Source organism: Bufo gargarizans, chromosome 2, assembly GCF_014858855.1.
Source record: "Bufo gargarizans isolate SCDJY-AF-19 chromosome 2, ASM1485885v1, whole genome shotgun sequence".
NCBI lineage: Eukaryota > Metazoa > Chordata > Amphibia > Anura > Bufonidae > Bufo > Bufo gargarizans.
In genome coordinates this window covers 495,047,554-495,069,804 of record NC_058081.1, presented here as the reverse complement: position 1 = coordinate 495,069,804, position 22,251 = coordinate 495,047,554, and the positions used below count along the sequence as shown (strand labels likewise).

The 22,251-nt window shown below is 43.9% G+C and overlaps 1 protein-coding gene across 1 annotated transcript in view; it reads left to right on the top strand.

Moving 5' to 3' along the window:
* Window positions 1-12,188, top strand: part of LOC122926510 (aldo-keto reductase family 1 member C3-like) — a 31,175-nt gene extending 18,987 nt beyond the window's left edge. The window contains exons 2-9 of the mRNA XM_044277894.1: window positions 4,064-4,231; window positions 4,685-4,801; window positions 6,260-6,337; window positions 6,480-6,602; window positions 6,855-6,967; window positions 7,044-7,209; window positions 8,419-8,501; window positions 11,876-12,188. Coding sequence (XP_044133829.1) covers window positions 4,064-4,231; window positions 4,685-4,801; window positions 6,260-6,337; window positions 6,480-6,602; window positions 6,855-6,967; window positions 7,044-7,209; window positions 8,419-8,501; window positions 11,876-11,918 — 891 coding nt within the window. The 3' untranslated portion in view covers window positions 11,919-12,188. The remainder of the gene's footprint in view (window positions 1-4,063; window positions 4,232-4,684; window positions 4,802-6,259; window positions 6,338-6,479; window positions 6,603-6,854; window positions 6,968-7,043; window positions 7,210-8,418; window positions 8,502-11,875) is intronic.
* The last annotated feature ends 10,063 nt before the right edge of the window (window positions 12,189-22,251 follow it).

Sequence of the window (22,251 nt, the reverse complement as noted above, 5' to 3'; positions counted from 1 at the left end):
TCAGAACCATATGGGGAATGGCCAATAATATCTTTGCATCCCACTTCTCTTACCTCCGATAGGTGCATAAGGTTTATTAGATGACTGGCACAAAGTGAAAGTGAAAGTCCCAGTCACACAGCTAGAAAAAACAGTTAACCCTTTGTGACAGAACAGCTCAATATTTTTTTTGGGGGGTAAATTTTCTTTTTATTATGTAAAAGATAGGACATACATTTGGTACATTGTAAAGTGCTCATACAAATCGACAAGTGCAGTCACAAAAAGCAACAAATTAGTTAAAGCAAATCTAGAAAAAGCATATTGGTTGTTATACTGTCCCAGGAATCTCTTATTGGTGACTACTGAGCACCCTCAAGATACATAACATGCAAAACTCACATAACCAAACAAAAACTAAACGCCCCTGGTTAATTGCCTAGTGTAGTGGTTTGTGGGAATGTGAGACAATCATCCTGCAACCTACTACAATATTACATAGGTAGGTACTCAGTATATGCGTTGGTGAGACTCTCTGTGTCATTCTCTTTCTGCTCATCTCTGTGAGTCTCTCCAGGGTTGCCACACCTTAAGGTACCCTTTTTTGTTATTAGTTTTTCAACCCGCCAACTCCTCCATTCTATTGACTTGATGTATTTTCCCTTTCCACATGTCTAAGTTAGGAGCTGATGTATCTCTCTATTTGGTAGGTATGAGGAGCTTACCTGCTGATGTCATTTGCGTGGGAAGGTTATGCTTGGAGGGTTTAAAGGTTTAGAGAGGCAACCACAGGAGGACTAATTCAGGTGTTAGTGTGATGGTGGTGGAGCAAATAGCATTTATGTTACTTTCAATATCCTTCCAATAGTTGGTGATTTTTGGGCAAGTCCACCATATATGCAGCATAGTACCTCTTTCTCCACTACATCTTTAACATTTGTCACTGGATGACAGTCCTATGGAGGAAAGAAAGACTGGTGTTTTATACCATCTAGTTATGGTTTTATATGAATTGTCTTGAAAGTGGATCCATCTGGAAAATCCACATGCATTAGCTACTATATACTGTGACTCTGCTTCTGTAAAGGTTATCTCCAGTTCCTTCTCCCATTGTAGTAAATAGTAAGGTTTAGTAGATCCCTGATTATGTAACAAGTTAGTGTAAATCATGGATTCTATGTTTTTGGCGGTTCTAGGAGTAATGAGATGTTTTCCAACCAGGTCGGGTCTGGGCCTAGATATCTAATTACGGAATTTTTTACATGTCCGTGCATAATCTAAGCAATTAATAGGGGAAGGGCTGCCCTGGTTCATTTTTGTGAATATGTCAGGTAGAGACAATGTTGTAACAGATTTGAATCCTTCGGCTATTTTCATATTGCTCAACTTATGCCACCAACTCATTACCTTTAGCAACCTGTGATCTAGAAAATTGTGTATGAATACTCATAGGTGCCAGTTTGGAAATGTTTCCCTTGGATTGTGGTAAAATAGTAGTTTGGAGACAAACTTTGATCATACCCTTGGTCATATTGCTCAGTATAATCTGGGCATTTGGGGCGAGATGGTTTAGCCAAAGGAGGGTGTGTAAATAGCGGCCGATCAGGCACCTTTCAATATCAAGGTATGGGGTGTTCAGATTGGCATTAGCCAGCAGTGACCATCTGGCCAATCGGATCGATTTATAATAGAGAGCTAAATAAAGAAGTGAGATTCCACCATTTCTCCTTTTCTGGGTGAGCAATGAGTATGTTAGCCTAGGTCTTCTTCCTCTCCAAAGAAAGGAGATGAAGAGGCTCCTAAATTGAGAGAAAATCGATGGTACAGTAATTGGTAATGATTGCGTTATTTATAAGATTTGTGGAAGGACATAAGTAGACAACAGATTTTTCCTACCAAACCAAGACATAAAAGGTACATTGATGTTATTTAGATATGACTTGTTCTTTGAAATGAGTGGAGTATAATTTAAGCTGATGTCGCGGCCTCTGTTGTGTGCGCTGTGACATGGCTGCCGTGCATGCTTTTGCCTGCGGCAACGTGTAGTGGTTGCAGCATGTAGATGGCTCCTCCTTTCCCCTGGGTCCTTCCCTGTCTGGTGCCATAGGAGTTAATTATCTGGCTGGTGTGGATTTAGGTGGGTGTGGCCTCTTGGCTCTTTATTTGTTGTGTTGTGAACCTGAGGCCAGTTGCCTTCAGCCTTTGTGTGAGCTGGAGTGCTGCTCCTATCCTGGATAAACCACCTGTCCAGTGGGAGGGCCCCCTTGCTAGACATCAATTTCATCTTGATGTCTTCCCTATATTCCCTATGTCTTTACCTTCCCTTGTACCTATGTTTGGTGTGGGTTATGTGCGGGGTCTGTTGTATGCCTAGTTGTCATTACATGTCTGGCATGTGGTGTCTGTCTTCCAGCATGTTTGCTAGACATTTTCCCTTGTGAGTCGCATAACCTTTGGAAGGGGGTGTCAGGGTTCCCCGGAGGGGGAAATCACAAGTTGTGAGCAGCTAGGCCTGGGGCCGCCATGCTTCCTGTCCGCATGGGGGTTAGGTGGATGTTGTGGCCGCGGCAGGTAAGTGCATGTTGTTTCAGGGCTCTTACCTGCTGATCCAGTGGCTGTTCACTAGCTGTCCCTTTCCTTGTAGCTAGGTCAGTGGAGTCTCCTGTTCATCCATGTCTGGGTTGAACAGGTCATCTCCTGCTCCTAACCTCATTGCAGGTATCTTCAGGGCGAATCAGGGTCCAAGGTTCCTGTGTATGAGCCCACCTACCATCTGGGTCTGCTCATACAGTTAGGAGCCAGGGCCAGGATTAGGGCGGCATTAGGAGGTGACCTGCTCCCTTTTCTTGGTGTCCAGGCCTAGCTGCTTCCCCATTTTCCTACACTATATGGTGTGGAGTTTTCCCCCACTCCCCACCATAACAGTATGTCTAGGTAGGAGGCCCTCCCACTGGACAGATGGTATATCCAGGAAAGGAGCAAAACTCCAGCTCGCACAAAGGCTGAAGGGCCACTAACCTCTTGCTCACAACATATAAGGAGCCAAGAGGACATACCCAAGACACACCTAAATCCACACCAGCCAGATCATGCACGGCAACTGTGTCACGACACACACAACAGAGGCTGTGACAGCTGAAGAGACGAGATGGGTCTTCCGGTATTTGGAGGCGTACCTTTTTTATGGCCGTGGTTTGCCACTTGAATGGAGGACTTAAGGCCTGATAGATGATGTGGGGCCAGGGATATATTTAGTGCTTCAGATTTGGTAAAGTTAATTTTGAAGTTTGATGCTCTCCCATAGTCCTCGAAGATCTTTATGATCCCTGGAAATGCCTCCACAGGATTAGAGATTAATAGCAAAAGATCATCTGCAAAAGCAGCAGTTTTTTTTGAGTGTATTGGCCCATAGAAAAGCCCTGTATCATATCCATCTGTCTGATCTTAAGCAAGAAAAGCTAAAAAATTTTAATAAAGGCCAATGGAAAAAATTATTTTTAACCAAAAATGAGTAACATGCAATCATAAAAAATTGCCTCCAAAGGTGCACATAGCCTTTAAGCACAGTAATGTTCAAGTACTGTGCCTTCTGTATGTAAAACTGTAACCACACACCTGCTGAACTGTATATATAGCTATGTCAAGAAAAGTAATGGGAGACACTTCTTAATCATTGAATTTAGGTGTTTCATTCAGTTCCATTAACACAGTGTATAAAATCCAGCATTTAGTAGCAGTGCAATGTAATTACAACTTCCTTTCCTAGGCAGGTGAATGGGACAAAAAGTTATAACTGCCCTGCACTATCATGAAACCAGACAGCCCGTTTAAGGAGTGGTAAAACCTGACAGAGTCGCATACATACCAAAAATGGTTGTGTACCCCTTCTCTAAACGACAACAAGGCAAAAATACCATTCTAGCTTATAAAAAACCACTAGTACTATAGATATATAAATGGCCTGTGATAGAGGGAAACAAGCTCCAAAAAGCTTCTCACTACACCCCCATAAGACTACAACTACCATTGTAATACAATCCAGTCACCCTCATTAGATAGCTGTATTGACTCTCAATATTTTCAGTTCCCTAAAAGCATGGCAGAAGAGGCTACAAGACTGGCCATTGAAGCTGGATACCGACACATTGACTGCGCCTACTTGTACGGCAATGAGGTGGAAGTTGGTCGGGCCATTAAAGAGAAGATTACAGATGGAACCATAAAAAGAGAAGACTTGTTCCATACTGGAAAAGTAAGATATTATTATAAAAACAGTAATGTTATTTTCCTAATGGAGCTATTGTCCTGGTTCAAAAATTGAATCCATGGGGGAAGTATATGAAGTCCCTCCATACTTATTGCCTGATACATCCTCAGAATTCAGAAAAGAAGAAAACTTCTATCAGTCAGGTAGTAAAAAAACTGGAAATGTGTAAAATCAGCTGCCTTCAGGAGCCACTAGAGGGAGCTCAATGTATATGAATGTGTATAGCTCCTCTAGAAGTAAATTTAAGGAACAAAAATACACACGCTCCCCTTAGTGGCAACTGGTGGTTCTCCTGGTGATCGCCATACCAATAAATTCCCATAGAGTACAGAAGAATAGCCAAGTATGATTTACAACCATATATCCTTGGGGAAGAATATTTGTCAGTTTGGATTCTGGTCCTGGAACCAATAAATAGGCATATTTTGTGTCTTTCAGTTGTGGAGCACATTCCACTCTCCAGAACTGGTGCGCCCAGCTCTGGAGAAATCCCTAAAAGACCTCCAGATGGATTACTTGGATCTTTTCCTCATTCACATGCCTATTGAGTTTAAGGTGAGTCCTAAGAAGATAAAACATTATGAAACTCTATTTCATTTAGCCATTCTGTTTTTAGGAAAGTTGTGTTACAGTCAATGTGGCCATCATTACAGCTCCCAACCAGCTTTCTTACAGTTTTGTATTGTAAATCTAATCATTATACAGTTGACCAGGAGATAAATCATTTCATATCTGAGCAGATTTAACACTCAGAAACATGTGTGAGCTGCAATGGTCATCATATTGTTTGTCATCCTGCCGATTAAGCTTGCCGTTTAACTAAAACTGGGCATGGTTGGGGGATATTATGACGTTGAGGTGGGGTTGGGGGGTTGAGGGGGTTGAGGGGGTTCTGGGGCTCTACAAATTATTTATCTTGCTTCCTGGTGAATTTCTGGAAACAGTGAAAGTTGCAGAATAGACTAACAGCATATTCTTGTGTAGACTACTGGCAGCCACCACTAGGGATAGCTAATTGCATGTGTCCATTTATCAACACAAAATTACAGTATTTAATTCTATGGGGCATTTTTCTGGCAGTATTGTTTATTGACCAAGCTCTGCTATCACATTTTACATTATCACATTGGCTGACCATATTCCTTGGGGCAATCTAACATAAATAAATCCAATTACATTCCATTTTCCAGATTACTGTGGACCATCCAAGATGAACAAATCCAAACAGAAAATGCATTCACATTAGTCAGTACCACACTAGTACCGTTTAATCGAGGTCACTGTGTAAGAAAGAAGCTGTCCTACTATGGGAGCCCCCAAGACAAAATTGTTGGGCTCCAATTGGTTGGTATGATCGCCTGGGGCTCCCAGCACTGTCATAGTGAGCTGCCTACCAAGCTGAGCCTGAGGTACGGCTTCACAGGCACCCGGTCAGAATCACATAGACTGCAATAGTATACTATTTTAGTCCATGGTACAACCAATCAAAAGACTGCATGTACAAATCCCCTAATGAAACTAAAAATAGCAAAAATAATTAATAATTTTATTTTTTATAAAAATGCCACATAGAAATTTTAAAGATGCAAATCACCACTGTTACCAATTTTACATTAAATCCCAGCATTGTCTATGGTAGGCATTTTTCTCGCACCGTTTTTTGGAAGCACTTTGTTGCCATTGTATTTGATAGGCATTCTGCTGGCAGTGTTTATGCAGTGGAATGCACTTTGGAATGCACTTTGTTGGCACAGTTTTCAAGAGGCACTCTGTTGGCAATGTTTATGGTGGTATTCTGCTGGTACTGTTATGGGAGGCACTTTGTTGGCATTGACTTTGATAGGCATTCTTCTGGCACTGTTTATGGGATGCACTTTATTGGCACCGTTTTCAAGAGGCACTCTGCTGGCACTGTTTATGGGATGCACTTTGTTGGCATTGTCTATGGTAGGCATTCTTCTAGCACTGTTTATGGGGGCACAGTCTGTTGACACATAGTATCATCTTTTTAAGCCTGGAGAAGATCTGGTACCTTTGGATGAAAATGGAAAATGTCTTTATAACAACACCGACCTCCGAGACACCTGGGCGGTGAGTGATTATTATTATACTCTATTGCAGCATATAACATTATATATCCCTGTATCAGTAATCTCCCTTTGTTTGATGTTGGCTCCTATTGAGTCTGGATTACAGGAATATTACTGGATGTTTTCTGCTTACATACTTGCAGGCTATGGAACAGTGTAAGGACGCCGGCCTTGTGAAATCCATAGGTGTGTCCAATTTTAACCGCAGCCAGCTGAAGTTGATCCTAGATAAACCAGGACTCAAATACAAACCAGTCTGTAATCAGGTAATGCTAGTTTCCCCACGCTCCAGTCAGTGAATCTTTCTGAGGTTTGGAGCCCTGGAAGTAACAGCGCCATGTTTGCTATATGATCTTCTATGTGTATCAAAGACGATGATTGCCATCAAATAAAAGTCGCTATTACATATTACAGTTTTCACTGTAGTTCTAGCATTCTGTTCATGAATACAGCTAATGGTCTCTATAGCCACAGTCATGTTCTGAAGTATCTATCTTATGTGAATGATCTCTGCATAGGTAGAATGTCACATCTACCTGAACCAAAGCCAGCTGCTGGAGTTCTGCAAATCACAAGATGTCCTGCTGGTTGCGTATAGTGTCTTGGGGTCCAGTCGGGATGAAACATGGGAGTAGGTATCCTTATAGTGAGTCTGGTGGAATATATGACTCTTGTAGAAATCCTCTAATCTGTGATTCTATATACAGTATAGGTAAGGACGCCCCTGTTCTCCTGGAGGATCCCATTCTGCATGCAATAGCTGATAAACTAGGCCGAACCCCCGCTCAGGTAGCAATGCGGTACCTGCTGCAGAGAGGAATTGTTGTGCTTGCGAAGAGCTTCTCTCCAACAAGGATCAAACAGAATTTACAGGTACTTGGGACATGTGCTTAATAGGGACCATAATGTATACTATAGGGAATAAGCACTACAACTGCACTCCTCCCAACTTTTGAAAAGCTGAAGGGGAGACAAAATCTCTGGCACGCTACATGCACCATGACAATTATTTATTTATTTTTTAAAATAAGCCACATCTCTCTCTCTGCCCCATGCCTCTAATCTATACACGCCCAATCCAACCCTGTCCCCTTTGTGCTCTCTTAGAAAGAATGCCCCTTTAGTGCCCTCATACATTAGTTATCGTGCTGCACCCTTAGTGCTCCATTACAGTAGTGCATCCCCCTTAGTGTCCCTTACAGTTGTGCTGCTCCCTCTGGGCCCTTACTTAGGTTCTGCCCCCTTACATTAGTACTGTCCCCTTATTGCCTCCTCACAATTCTGCTGCACCCTTAGTACCTCCTTAAAGTTGTGCTGCCCCTTAGTACACCTCTTACAGTTGCGCTGTCCCCTAATTCCCCCCTTACAGTTATGCTGCCACCTTAGTGTCCTTACAGTTGTGCTGCCCCTTAGTACACCCTTCACAGTTGTTCTGGACCCTTAGTGTTCCCCTTACAGTAGGGCTGCCCCGTTAGTGCTCACTTTATAATTGTGATGCCCCCTTAGTGCCCCTTTACAGCTGTGCTGTCCCCTTAGTGCCCCCTTACAGTGGTGCTGGCCTCTGTAGATACAAATAAATAAATAAATAAATACTCACCTAGCCCTGCTCCCACGATGAATGGCACATATCCTCCCCCTCCCGGGACAGCCACTGAGATCCTGGATGGTCCTGCTAGATGTGGGACAGTTGGGAGCTAATCAACTGTAAATGGCTGTAAATAGAAATACCCTCCCACACCATAGAGAATACTAAATTTAAGCCCCACCACAATAGTCCCTTTACATGGACCAATTTTTTCTAGGCAGCAGACACATGTTTACACAGGGAGATGAGCTGCCAGCTGAAAGACACGATCACCCGATGAACGAGAGTTTGTTTGTTCATCTGGTGATTGCTGACACCATTACCCTGGACAATTATTGGGAACAAGTGTTTCTACAAACAATCATCCCTGATAATTGGTCCGATTATAGGACCCTGTAAAGGGACCTTTAGGCATGGATATTCCCAATTAAAATATAAGTATCAGTAGTGGCGGAGATATTCTTTATTGTGGTATGACTTGTCTACTTTAATCCCAGGTTCTAGATTTCCATCTTTCACAAGAAGAAATGACCACTCTGGATGGGCAGAATAAAAATTTGCGTTATGACAGCGTGCTAATGTAAGTATAATCCGCGGGTTTTTCTAAGGTCTGCTATATATGTGGTGCCTGCCGCTGTCATAACATCGAAGCTTGTTAAGGTTGGCATTATAGAACCATATAATGCCAAAATAACGTCACCATATAGTGCCTAAATAACAATGGCCAAAAAAGAGTGTTCAGAACCTGGGTTTTCAAGCCTAAGTCTACTTTTACACTAGTGTTTCTATTTTCTAGTATTGAGATCCGTCATAGGGTCTCAATACCAGAGACAAACGCTTCAGTTTTCTCCCCATTCATTGTCAATAGGGACAAAATGTAACTGAACAGAACGGAATGCTCCAAAATGCATTCCATTCTGTTCTCATACCGGAGAGCAAACCGCAGCATGCTGCGATTTTCTTTCCGTCATGGGACACAATATGATACAATAGAAAACGGATCCATCCCCCATTGACTTACAATGGAGTTCATGACGGATACATCTTGGCTATGTTAAAGATAATACAATCTGATTCATAATGGATGTGCAACACGCCAGACCTGCAGGGTATAGACGAAGTGAGGTCACGGTTATGGGCAATCGAGGGTACTCACTGTATTGGAGAACCCTGGGCAGGCGCGTGGCAGTGAAGGAGAGGTAGACACGGTTCCTCTGGGGCACACTCTGTATATAGGGACCAGGCCTGATGGTGGATTGAGGTGCCCTGGATGTTACAGGTATTTTGAGTGCCTGGGGCAAGGTCCCTGTTGGATTCGTGACGCCAGTGCCTTTGGACGGTGGCACGCCGGTTGGTAGGTTGGAATGATGGAGGTACACAAGTAGAATAGTGAACCAAACGTAATTTTACTGAACAATCCAACTTTGTACAGCAGGTAGTAGGACAGTCTTTTGATCACAGTTCCACAAGTAGGCTTAATCACACAATGGCAGGTAATATTCATGCAAGATACGCAGAGGGTAACTTCACAAGCACTCAGCAGCAGGTTGTACCTTTCCTCAGAATCAATGTACACTGTCCTTTCTAGAACTCCTGCTCTGGCTTTATCTCCCAAGGCCCGGATGCCTAAAGGGTGGCTTAAATCCTTGGTTACTATCTTCCTCCGGTATTAGATTCTTGCTGCACTTTCTAGTTTCATCTGCCCAGCAGAGTCACTTAGCTTACCCTGGATCGCCCTCTCCTGTAAAGTGGATGACTGTGGGTTTCTCCCAGGAGGTTGGGTCCTGCAACTGGGGTGTCTCTACTGAGCTGATCCTAGCCTCAGGAGCTTCAGGTGGACGAAGTGACTCCTCTAGTCCCCTGGAATGAACTAACTCTTCCCTGTCTGGGCCTTCCTATATATAACTAGGGCTCTCCAGCTCCCTCTAACGTCTGGGAGGCTAAACTACACCCTGACAGGCCTGACACCCAGATAATACAGGGAAAACAAGCACATGACATTTAATGCAATGCAACACATTAACCTGTGCAGTGCCCACCTTTACCTAGTGGGACACTACAGATGCAGATGGTTGTATTATCAGTAACGGAAGCGTTTTTGCTGAGCTCTGCCAGATCCAGCAAAAACGCTAGTGGGAAAGTAGCCTTAAGTAGTCTATGGTGATGGAAGCTCATTTACCCCTTCAGTCCTCACTGGAATCCAGCTTTGCCTTGTGTCATTGTAAACAGCCGACACAGATCTGCAACACTGAGATCGGGTTGTATGTATGGGTCGGTTCACCCTGGTGCCTACACAATGTGGACCAGACAGATGCTGAAACATTCCCTTTACTATCTGCTGGGCTGGTATAAACGTAAGGTTAAAGGGGATGTGTCATCAGAAAATGACCTATTGGTAAATCTTATTTTTATGTTAAACACATTAAATTGTTTTAGAATTTTTGGAGATTTTTTTAAATTTTCCATGTCACTATCTGTATATAAAAAATATGTAAAATCGTGCAGGTTTCACACTGGCCACTAGGCCTAATAATATGTTGAGTTCTGTTCAGTGTAGGTAGCTTTTCAGTAGCTACAGGTGAAACTCGAAAAATTTTAATATTGTGCAAAAGTTCATTAATTTCAGTAATGCAAATTAAAAGGAATTGCATTAATGCAGTTTAAAATTAGAATTTTGTGAAAAGGTTCAATATTCTAGGCTCAAAGTGTCACACTCTAGTCAGCTAATTCATCCATACCCCCTGAGCAAAGGGGACCTCATAATTGTGACTTTGGGGTTTCATAAGCTGTAAGCCATAATCATCCATATTATAACAAATAAAGGCTTGAAATATCTCGCTTTGCATGTAATGAGTCTATCTCATATGTTAGTTTCACCTTTTAAGTTGCATTACTAAAATAAATGAACTTTGCGCAATATTCTAATTTTTCGAGTTTCACCTGTATTATCATTATCACCACAGGCAGAAATATAGATATCACCTGTGTACAGATAACACAGGATCCATCATCCATAATAGGTGATATCACAGCTTCTCCCTCCTGACCTCTGCACAGGTAACAGAGCACGCCTAGAAAAGTGTCTTATAGAAGACAATGAGGTCCCATCCTATCCATTGTGTCTATGGCCATGTGGTTACTCTCAAAAAACAGGAAGCCTTCACATATTTTAGGCCTAGCGGCCAGTGTGAGAAATGCACAATTTTAGTATTGTTTTTAAATATAGATAGGGACATGGAAAAAAAAAATCCCCAACAATTCTAAAACATAAAAATCTTATTTAAAGAATAGGTAATTTTCTGATGACACATTGACTTTAAAGGGAACCTGTCACCAGTTTTATGGTGTCCTAACTAAGGCAACATAAATGACTGATTCTCTTAGCAAAATGCTGGGTCACTTTCTTTAATTGACCCAGTCAATCTGCCAACATCTTGTATTGAAAAGCTCCAGCTGATAATGATGGGTCCTGAATATTCATGAACTCCTGACACTCCCCTGCCCACCTGCTGCTGGATGACAGTTATTTTCCATAGGAATCAGCAGCAGGTGGGCAGGGGAGTGGCTATAGCTCTGAACTAAATATACGCTGGACTCAATTACATCACGCTGGACTCGAATCAGCTCATTAGCATGCGGCATGCGGCATCTTTGTGTGTATATCATGAGGTAACCATCTGTCACCATCTGTCACACCAGTAAGTGAATACATCTAAGGCACTTTTTAGTAGTTAATGATTGTATATAATTAGTTAGATTATAATCAAATATCCACATGACAGGTTCCCTTTAATTCTGCATCTGACAGATCCAGGACTGACCACTATTAATGTAGAGAGCACCATTGACAACCTGGGTCTATCCTGTCTTGTTAACTGTTTGTCTGCTCGTGGATTCTTCCTTGAATTATATCTAAATAACATTTATTTTTCTTCTTTTTTTATGTCTGCATAGGTGGAAGGACCATCCAAAATACCCTTATCATGATGAATATTAGCATAGGCAACTCTATGAATACGATCTGTTCATGTAGTCGTTCTATGGCGTGTGCTCTATTACTACCCATTTCAGCAGACTCCTTAGAGGTCATATCCACCACTGTGAAGAAGCCTTTGTGTACATTTAAGCATATCGCTGTGAATTTTAATGTATAAGGCTACTTTCACAATAGCGTTTCCGTTTTCCGGTAATGAGATCCGTCATAGGGTCTCAATACTGGGGGGAAAAACGCTTCCGTTTTGTCCCCATTCATTGTCAATGGGGACAAAGCGTAACTGAACAGAACGGAATGCTCCAAAATGCATTCCGTTCCATACTCATAGCAGAGAGCAAACCGTAGCATGCTGCGGTTTGCTTTCCGTCCTGGGATGCAGAGCAAAACTGATCCGTCATGACCCTCAATGCAAGTCAATGGGGATGGCTCCGTTTTCTCTGACACAATCTGACACAATAGAAAACGGATCCATCCACCATTGACTTTCAATGGAGTTCATGACGGATCCGTCTTGGCTATGTTAAAGATAATACAACCGGATCCATTCATACCAGATGCAGATGGTTGTATTATTAGTAATGGAAGTGTTTTTGCTGAACCCTGCCGGATCCAGCCAAAACGCTAGTGTGAAAGTAGCCTAAGCCCGGTCAAAGTTAATATACTTTACTTTTTGCTGAATAATGATGACAACCCATTTTTTTGTTGTTAAATATGCGCCCCCTAGTGGCCGATATTAGGTAAATAGTGGAGATAATGTGTGCATTCACCTTTGAACATATAGACGTGATCTACAGAACAGGTTGTGTCACATTACATATCTTATCTTGTTGTGCTATTGAGCCTGGTAAAGTCTATGTTATAGGCAGGGACTATTCTAGATACCCTTTTCTGCCTGGATGGACATTACATTCCGCACTACCAAACATACAGAAGAAATCAGCATCACATACCTTTTATATCCAATGATATCTCCTTTGATGCAAATGCTCTATTTCCTCATCTTATCCACTGGGAGCAGACCGCCATGATGAGTTCTTTCAGCCATGTCTTGTCCCTGTAAAGTTTGCCACAAAGACATATTACATTTCTCACTTTTCGATTATGTGCCTCCTCTTGGTGCCCACACAGTGTCATACTGCTGTATAATACCCCCCTTATTGCCAGTATATATAATGCTCCTCCCCCCTCCATGTATTGCCAGTGTATAATGCTCTTCCGCCCCCTATAATGCCAGTATGTATAATGCTCCTCTATCCTGCGCTCTAGTGCGAGTATATATATACTGCTCCTCTGTCCCCCTGTAGTGCCAGTATATAATGTTTCTCCTCCTCCCGATAGTGCCAGTATATAATGCTCCAATGCCCCTCCTTAATACCTGTATATAATGCTCCCCCTATAGTGCCAGGATATAAGTCTCTTCTGACCCGTAATGCCAGTATATAAATTATTCTCTGCACCCCTCTGTAATGCCAGTATATAATGCTCCTCCACTCCCCCATAGTGCCAGTATATAATACTTCACCATAGTGCCAGGAATATTAAATGCTCCATCTCGCCCCTATGCAGACCACAGTCCTCTTCCGGCCTGTGGCCCAAGTTGCCTCATCTTAGCGCAGGCAGTCGCAATGACATTGATCGTTGCATCCTACTGTGCCTGGTCTTGTGCGATGATGTGATCAATAGAGACCCGGTGCAGGAGGTCACAGTGATGTCACGGATAAGGAATGTACAGGATAAGTAATGTATGTATACAGTGACTCCACCAGCAGAATAGTGAGTACAGCTCTGGAGTATAATACAGGATGTAACTTGGGATCAGTACAAGATAAGTAATGTATGTACACAATGACTCTACCAGCAGAATATTGAGTGCAGCTCTGGAGTATAATACAGGATGTAACTCAGGATCAGTACAGAAAAAGTAATGTATGTACACAGTGACTCCACCAGCAGAATAATGAGTGCAGCTCTAGAGTATAATACAGGATGTAACTCAGGATCAGTTCAGGATAAGTAATGTATCTACACAGTGACTCCACCAGCAGAATAGTGAATGCAGCTCTGGCGTATAATACAGGATGTAACTCAGGATCAGTACAGAAAAAGTAATGCATGTACACAGTGACTCTACCAGCAGAATAGTGAATGCAGCTCTGGAGTATAAGATAGGATGTAACTCGGGATCAGTACAGAATGAGTAATGCATGTACACAGTGACTCCACCAGCAGAATAGTGAGTACAGCTCTGGAGTACAGTACAGGATGTAACTTAGGATCAGTACAGTATGAGTAATGTAATGTATGCACACAGTGACTCCACCAGCCGAATAGTGAATGCAGCTCTGGAGTATAATACAGGATGTAACTCAGGATCAGTACAGAAAAAGTAATGCATGTACACAGTGACTCCACCAGCAGAATAGTGAGTACAGCTCTGGAGTATAATACAGGATGTAACTCAGGATCAATACAGGATAAGTAATGTTATGTATGCACACATTGATGTATATTTATTCTGTTCACATTTTGGGAAATTGGTGCAACCTATCATAAAGACACTTAAAAAATGCGATCCTACACAAAATAGTCTAGCTTTTGATACTGGCAGAGAGGTATTGGCTTTATTCCACATAATCCACTCTACAGTAGGCAGACATGTACAAACATCTTCACACAGCAAAGAGAATGAAGTCTGACAATCAGAGTTGGGTCTTAAAGAATATTTCCAGATCTACATCTTCCAGGCTTTTGATAGTAACTTGAGCCCATGCATTCACACTATGAAATTCCTTCACAGTTCAAAGGGTTCTGCACTTTGTTTAAACTGATGATCTATCCTCTGGACAGATCATCGGCATCTGATCGGCGGGGGTCCGACACCCGGGACCCCCGCTGATCAGCTGTTTGAGAAGGCAGCGGCGCTCCAGGAGCGCCGCGGCATTCTCACTGTTTACTGCTGGCCCAGTGATGTCACGACTAGTATCAACTTGCCTGGGCGGGGCTAAGCTCAATTCAAGTGAACAGAGCTTAGCCCCGCCCAGGCAAGTTGATACTAGTCGTGACATCACTGGGCCGGAGGTAAACAGTGAGAAGGCCTCGGCGCTCCTGGAGCTCCGCTGCCTTCTTAAACAGCTGATTGGATGCTGCTGATCTATCCAGAGGATAGATCATCAGTTTAAACAAAGTGCAGAACAACTTTAACTTTCTCTAGGTCTGTTATTCCATTGTTCCCATTATCAGTGTAAAGGTTATACAGTTAAGACACCAGCAGTAAGCCAGTATGCGCAAAGCTCCCTCTAGTGGTGGCTTCAGACAGAATTATATCATGTATCTATGTTTCTACAGGGGATTTGGAGCTCTGTATCCCAAAAAATAGAGCTCTGACCAGTAGACATTAAGGGCTGTTTCACATCAGCTGATCCCGTGCGTGTCATCCGCAGCGTGAGTAAGAGCCAAACCCCGCTCCGGACAGCAGAGACACGGAGCAGTAACATGATTGATAATGCTCTTTGCCTCTCTGTGATCTTTATACTACAACATCACTGTAAGATAAAGTTGTCACCGTGATTTTGTAGTAAAAAGATGACAGAAAGTCATGAGCATTATCAATCATGTTACTGCTCCGTGTCTCTGCTGTCCGAAGCGGGGTTTGGCTCTTATTCACGCTGCAGATGACACGCACGGGATCCGCTGGTGTGAAACAGCCCTAAGTGTTTCTTTGATGAGAAAAATGGTTCTGTTGAATTTCCCCATGTTTATGATGATCATGAAGTAAATAGCACAATAATAAATTCTGGGGGCCCACTGTACTGCTACATATAACTACCTGACCCTTAGAGGGACATTTATTAAGTGCTCTACGCCACTATTGTGGCGTAGACTTCAGTTTCTAGCGCATGTCAGGGAAGAGATGCCACTAATTTGTTCAGAGGCCAGTGCAGGTAGATCATGATTGGCACATGGATATGCCAGTCTTGATAAATGTCCCCCAATCTGTGAGCCATGAAATGATGATAATTACACTATACCTGCTCAGGTACCACCAGTATTAAAGGGGTTTTCAGAGACTTACATATATATATTAATGACCTATGCACTCTGATTGGTGGGGGTCTGACACCCAGGACCAGAATCAGCAGTTTGAGAAGGAGGCACCAGTGGCCTTCTTGGATCTTTCCCTAGGTCAAGTGACGTCAGGTTCATCGGTCACATGGCTTAGACAGCGATACCAAGCACGGCCGCCATACAATGTACAGTGCTGTGCTTGGTGAGCACAGAGAAGGCTGCGCTGCTCACAGGAACACCGGTGTCTTCTCAAACTGCTGATCAAGTGTCGGACCCCCACCTATCAGATCCTGATGACCTATATAAGTCTCTGAAAACCTCTTTAAAGAAATCAGGACACATCTATGTTTTATCACAGACTCTGTAAAAAAAATGTTCTAATTTTGCTTACTGTTCAGGAATTTCTGGAAGGTTGGCAACTCTGGCTGCAAAAATGATGGGGGCCCTGAGCTATTCTGGTCCTTGGGAAAAGAAACTTTTTGATGGTCTGCCTCTGTCCCTGGAAGTCACTGGGTAGTTTATTAACCATTTATAGCTAGTTTTTACATGGATGCATAGGCTGGTTGATATGCTGTACGCCGTCTGTGTGCAGTGCAGTCAGTGTACTGTGCCATGTAAAACCAGTGCAAGTGGTGGGGGACTAGAGGCCCAATGAGGGATTCATTTACTTCCCTGTGGGTCTGTCTGAGCCCAGCGTTCACCAGTGAATATTGGCCTCGATCAGGGGCTTTGCCAGGTCAAAACATTCAGGGCTTGAGCCCCGAATGTTTTGTCCAGGGCACCGAATGTTATGGCAGTCGCAGGGCACAGTATGATACATTAATACTTCGCAGAGATAAGGAGACAAGCAGTGCTCCTCCCTCTCTTCTGCAATACCTACGCTGATTGGTGGAGGAGCAGTCAGCAGGCTTCTCTCATTGCTGCTGCTCCACTAATCAGAGCCTCCTCCTGCACGCTGACAGAGAGCGCGCTGGAAGCGCTGGCCGGCGCTGTCACACCATGAGAAAAGCCAGCCACAGCCAGCCACAGTGTATGTTCTACAACTGTGTTCTTGGGAATGTGGTGGTTGTTATGTGTGGGGAGGGGGTGGATGAGGGCACCGGCTACTGCACATTCCAGGGGAAGGTTGTCAACACAATGCAGGCTACACTCACTTTATTTTCAAAAGGTGGGGAGTGTAATGACTTAAGGATGTAAGATCCTTTCAGACCCCTACTAAACCCACATCTACTCATCTCCCTCAAAATAACACTCTGAGTCCAACTTCTTGGTGAAAAAGGCCATAGCAGACAGTTTATTAATCCAAAACATTATCCAACATCTTATTAATGAAGATAATAATATAAACATATAGGCAACCCTAGAAGGCAACCCAAGCAAGCTGCGTTCTTCACTCCCCACATCTTTTCCTTACCTTTGGCCGCACTCACCAACCCAAGGGCACCAAATCCTCCAAAATCAATATATTCATCTACCCCTGTAGGCCTTTTTAGCCCAAACAGGAGCCCCCAGCTTTCAGCTTACCGAACCTCATAAGATGCACGCTCACATGTGTCATGCACCTATTAAACATTGTATTGCCTTCCAGGACCCCCCGTTAACCTGCCACCGACGAACATAGGAGACACGTCACCTATGGACGTCCTGCCACACCCTAAAAGCTGTCTCCAAGCCCTCTTGAAGCCCTAAGGCCCACAAATCCATACCGACCTCGTTGAGATGGACCCCATCTGCCCTGAGGAATTGAGGCGATGCCGCCTCCAACTCCCTATGGCGCACACACCAAACCACCTTGACAACGTACAAAACGCCCAACCTCTTTGTCAGCTTTGCTCGAGCCCTATTAATGCGGTCTACCGACCTTGCCAAACACCACGACCTCCGCGCCACCACGTCCGACCAAACGACCAGCAGATCAGGAAACTCTCTCAACAATCCTACAATTTAATGTCACGAATCACATCCCTCGAATAGCGTACTCCTAAATCGTTACCGCCCACATGCAAGACCACGATGTCGGGTGCCTATCCAAGGATGCATAAGTATGGAATTCGGGTAACATTCACCCCCACAAAAGGCCCCGCAAACCTATCCACCGGACTTGCAACTCATCCGTCTGAAAACCTAATTGCCGTCCATTCCTTCGAACATCGGCTCGCAAAGCTCCCCAGTAAACATAAGAGTGACCGAAAATCCACGCCAGACATGAAGGTGACCCTGCAAACAAACAAAATAAACTTTGGCCTCCACATTTAATTAAAACAAATAACAAACAAAGCAGCACCACCCATCATGAAACAGCTCTTACAACATATGAGGACGAATATATACGAACAAAAGCACGCCGACTCCCACCGGCCAATCCGCATAATGGCATCCTCACCTAAACCCCATCTGGCAGCCTCAGTTGCCGCGCCTATACGGAAGGAATGAGACGCAAACTCATTCGCTGGATCTTCATCTTCTAAAGACCGCAACAAACTGGAAGCGAGACAAAGCCGAACCATCCTGATGTACCAACAACGAAGCCGCCACACACGGCTGAAGCGTCAAAAAATCCTCCAAACACCGAATTGGTCACAACACTGACCCCAGCAAAGGCCGCAACAAAATGCATGCCCCTCTACCCACCTGGTTAGTTTTTGACCTACGCAATAGACATCGCAATCTGTCTACGCAAAAACGTACATCATCACGCAACAAACCACCACCCCACACTCGACTGCTAGTCACAAAACTTCTTGACACATCCGCCAAACCACGCAGCCGCAACCATAAAGCAACTGCCGCTACCCTTTATGACGCCACCGAAAAAGACACACCCGCTCTAAAAGACATTCCCACAAAATAAACCAGTAAAGAATGAAAATCCTCAACTACCTCACAACCCCCCACCTGATCCACTAAACGTTCCCACTGAGACCACACAGAAGAATAAGCCGACCACATACTGCTACTCACGGACCACTGAATCAGATCTAAGGAGACCCCAAGGCCACGTTCCAGAGCCACTGAGGACAAAGCGGACCCTTCGCGTCCGCGCCCGGTACCAATCTGCGAAAAGGATCCTACTGGAAACGAGAAAGAGCATCAGCAATGGAATTAGCAACACCAGGTACATGCACTGCCACAAAACAAGCATTCAACCTCAAACCGTTAAGAACCAAGTGCCGAAGCAGCCGCACCACTGGGGGTGAGTAAGCCGACTGACTATTAACCGCTTGTACCACCCCTAAATTATCGCAAAACAAAAACGCACACGTTTATTCCTTAACAAATCCCCCCACAATTCGGTACCCAAAATAATAGCGAACAACTCCAACAAAGCCGGCAACACTCCAGTCATCCGGCCAAGTACCCGCACTCCATTGCCCCTGAAAGAAGGCGCCGTAACCACACGAACCCGACGCATCAGTAAACAATTCTAAATCCACACTCGAAATGGGCCCTTCCATCCATACTGAACGTCCGTTAAATTCACACAAAAAACGTTCCCACACTTCGAAATCCGCACGCACCTCTGCAGATAGCCGCACAAAATAAAAAGGGACCTTTACCCCCGCGGTGGCCATGGCCAAGCGCCTACAAAAAACTCGCTCCATAGGCAAAATCCTACAAGCAAAACTAAATTTTCCCAAAACGGACTGCACGTGACGAAGCTGTACTTTCTTCGCCTTATGCAAGAAAACCACCTCGCTGCTCAAATCGGCTATTTATCCAATGGCAACCTACATTCCATTGCTACACTATCAATCACAATCCCCAAAAATTTCCATCAGAGATCGTTTTTTTTGGGTCACAAAAACGGATCTCAGGCGGAAATGGCTAAAAAGTATAATCTGTTTCTACTGCTAAAACATGAGTATGTGGGGGGGAGGGGACAGGGCAGATATTTCAAGAATATGGCACATATGCATTGGGGCTTGAGCCCCCGGATCTTTTGAGACCCTAGCAATGACCCTGGGCTCGATGGAAAGGGTGTAGCATCTCCAGCCAGTCATACCAATTTCTGCTGAATAATGCTGAGTAGATGCTGGGGGAGGGGGGCGGACCGGCTGCTTCAAGATCAAACCTGCAATACAAAGAAAAGAGAAACAAATGACATTCTTTACCTTTAAATATTTGTCACCACTGCCCCCTCCCTGTTGCTGATTGATGGGAAACCTTATTCCATACATGACAAATGAAGCTTTCCTAATCGTCCTTATTTGTCTGCCCAGCAGCTAATCATACATTAATACAAATGTCCTGTCAGTTTTGGCATGCTGTGCCACGAAACGCCAAAGGTGTGCCTATTCGGAGCCATTGCGGAAAAGATGTGGCAACACCATGCATCAATTTTCTATGCCAGGGGCGGACTGGGAACTTAAAGTGATCTTGGGAAAAAAAACTAAAAGTGGGGGAGATTTATCAAGCTGGTGTAAAAGAAAACTGGTTTAGTTGCCCATAGCAACCAATCAGATTCCACCTTTCACTTTCCAAAGGAGCTGTCCAAAATGAAAGGAGGCTTCTGATTGGTTGCTATGGGCAACTAAGCCAGGTCTACTTTACACCATTTTCATAATTGCCCCCACCCCATAGATTTCTAAATACACATATAGGTGGAAATATATCATGAGGGTAACTTTTAAAGTCCAGGTTGGTTTACCTTGCACCATGACTAAGATTGTGTTTATGATCGTTTGTAATTGCTGCCATGTTAAGAGAGCATAATCTGTAATGGATTTTCTACAATAAAGAATATGATTTTAACAGGCCTGGTGCCGGATTTCCCTCATTCTGGATTGCATGTACATACGGGAACGAGGTCTGTCCACCAGAGTGGAATCGGAATATCTGGTTAGCTGGCCTGTTTCTCCAAGCACCAAATTTATCAAATGTTGCACATTGTTTGATAAATTTGACACATTTTTAAACCTTACACTTTTGTTTAGAAAAGATACTTCAGTTTTCTTTGCCAGCCCCCTACTAGAGTGAGTTTACACTTTTTTCAGAGTTTTAAAAAAAGTTGCAGTTGATAAATATGGAGTGAAAGTCTTTAAAGGGCATCTGTCAGCAGATTTGTACCTATGTGCACTTGGCAGCTGAAAGCATCTGTGTTGGTCCCATGTTCATATGTGCCCACAATGCTGAGAAAAGAAAATTTTAATATATGCAAATGAACCTCGGGGAGCAACGGGGGCGTTACCGTTACACCTTGAGGCTCTGCTCTCTCTGCAACTGCCATGTCCTCTGCACTTTGATTGGCAGGGTCAAGCAGGCCTGATCACATTAACACTGCCTGGTCCTGTAAACCAAAGAGCAGAGGGTGCGGCAGTTGCAGAGGCACACATTACACAGGTCAGCCAGTTTCACAGGTACAAATCTTCTGACAGATGTCCTTTAACATGGCTAATGACGTCCACTTCCCCACTGGTGATGGCGGCCTAAAACTTTATAGCATTTGCGACAACATTTTTATGCCATAATACTGGCCCCATATGCATCATTTCAATGGGAAGTGCTGCGGTTACCGTATCTGCCCACTACTCCATAGACAGTGGTGTGTTTCCAGCACCATTGCTACTCTTAAACAGCTGATCGGCGGGGGTGCTTGGTGTCGGACCTGCGCTAATTAGATATTAATGGCCCATCCTGAAGAGAGGGGATCAGTATTAAAATCCTGGAATAAAGTGATGCATAAGAGGGAGTGTAATGCTTATCCCCATTATATCTGTATTTATGTAGGGATCTGCTCTGGAGCCTGAATTCATTTAGGGGTGTGAGACAGGAGACCCTAGTCCCTATGAAATACTCAGGATTCATATACCATAGGCCTCATGCACACAACGTTGTTCTGGTCCGCATCCGAGCCACAGTTTTGGCGGCTTGGGTGCAGACCCATTCACTTCAATGGGGCTGCAAAAGATGCGGACAGCACTCTGTGTGCTGTCCGCATCCGTTGCTCCGTTACGTAGCCCCGCAAAAAAAATATAACATGTCCTATTCTTGTCCATTTTGCGGACAAGAATAGGCATTTCTACAATGGTCCGTCTGTTCCGTTACGCAAATTACGGAAGGCACACGGGAAGCTTCCGTGTTTTGCGGATCTGCAATTTGCGAGACCGCAAAATACGGAACGGTCGTGTGCATGAGGCCATAGTCTGAAGATATAACTGAACAGACTTTGCATTAGCTCGATAGAAGAGGACAAGATAAGCACAGGGGCGGACTTATTGATCTCAGGGGGAAACAATGGCGTCTCTGTAGGAATAGTAGACTAGATTTACAA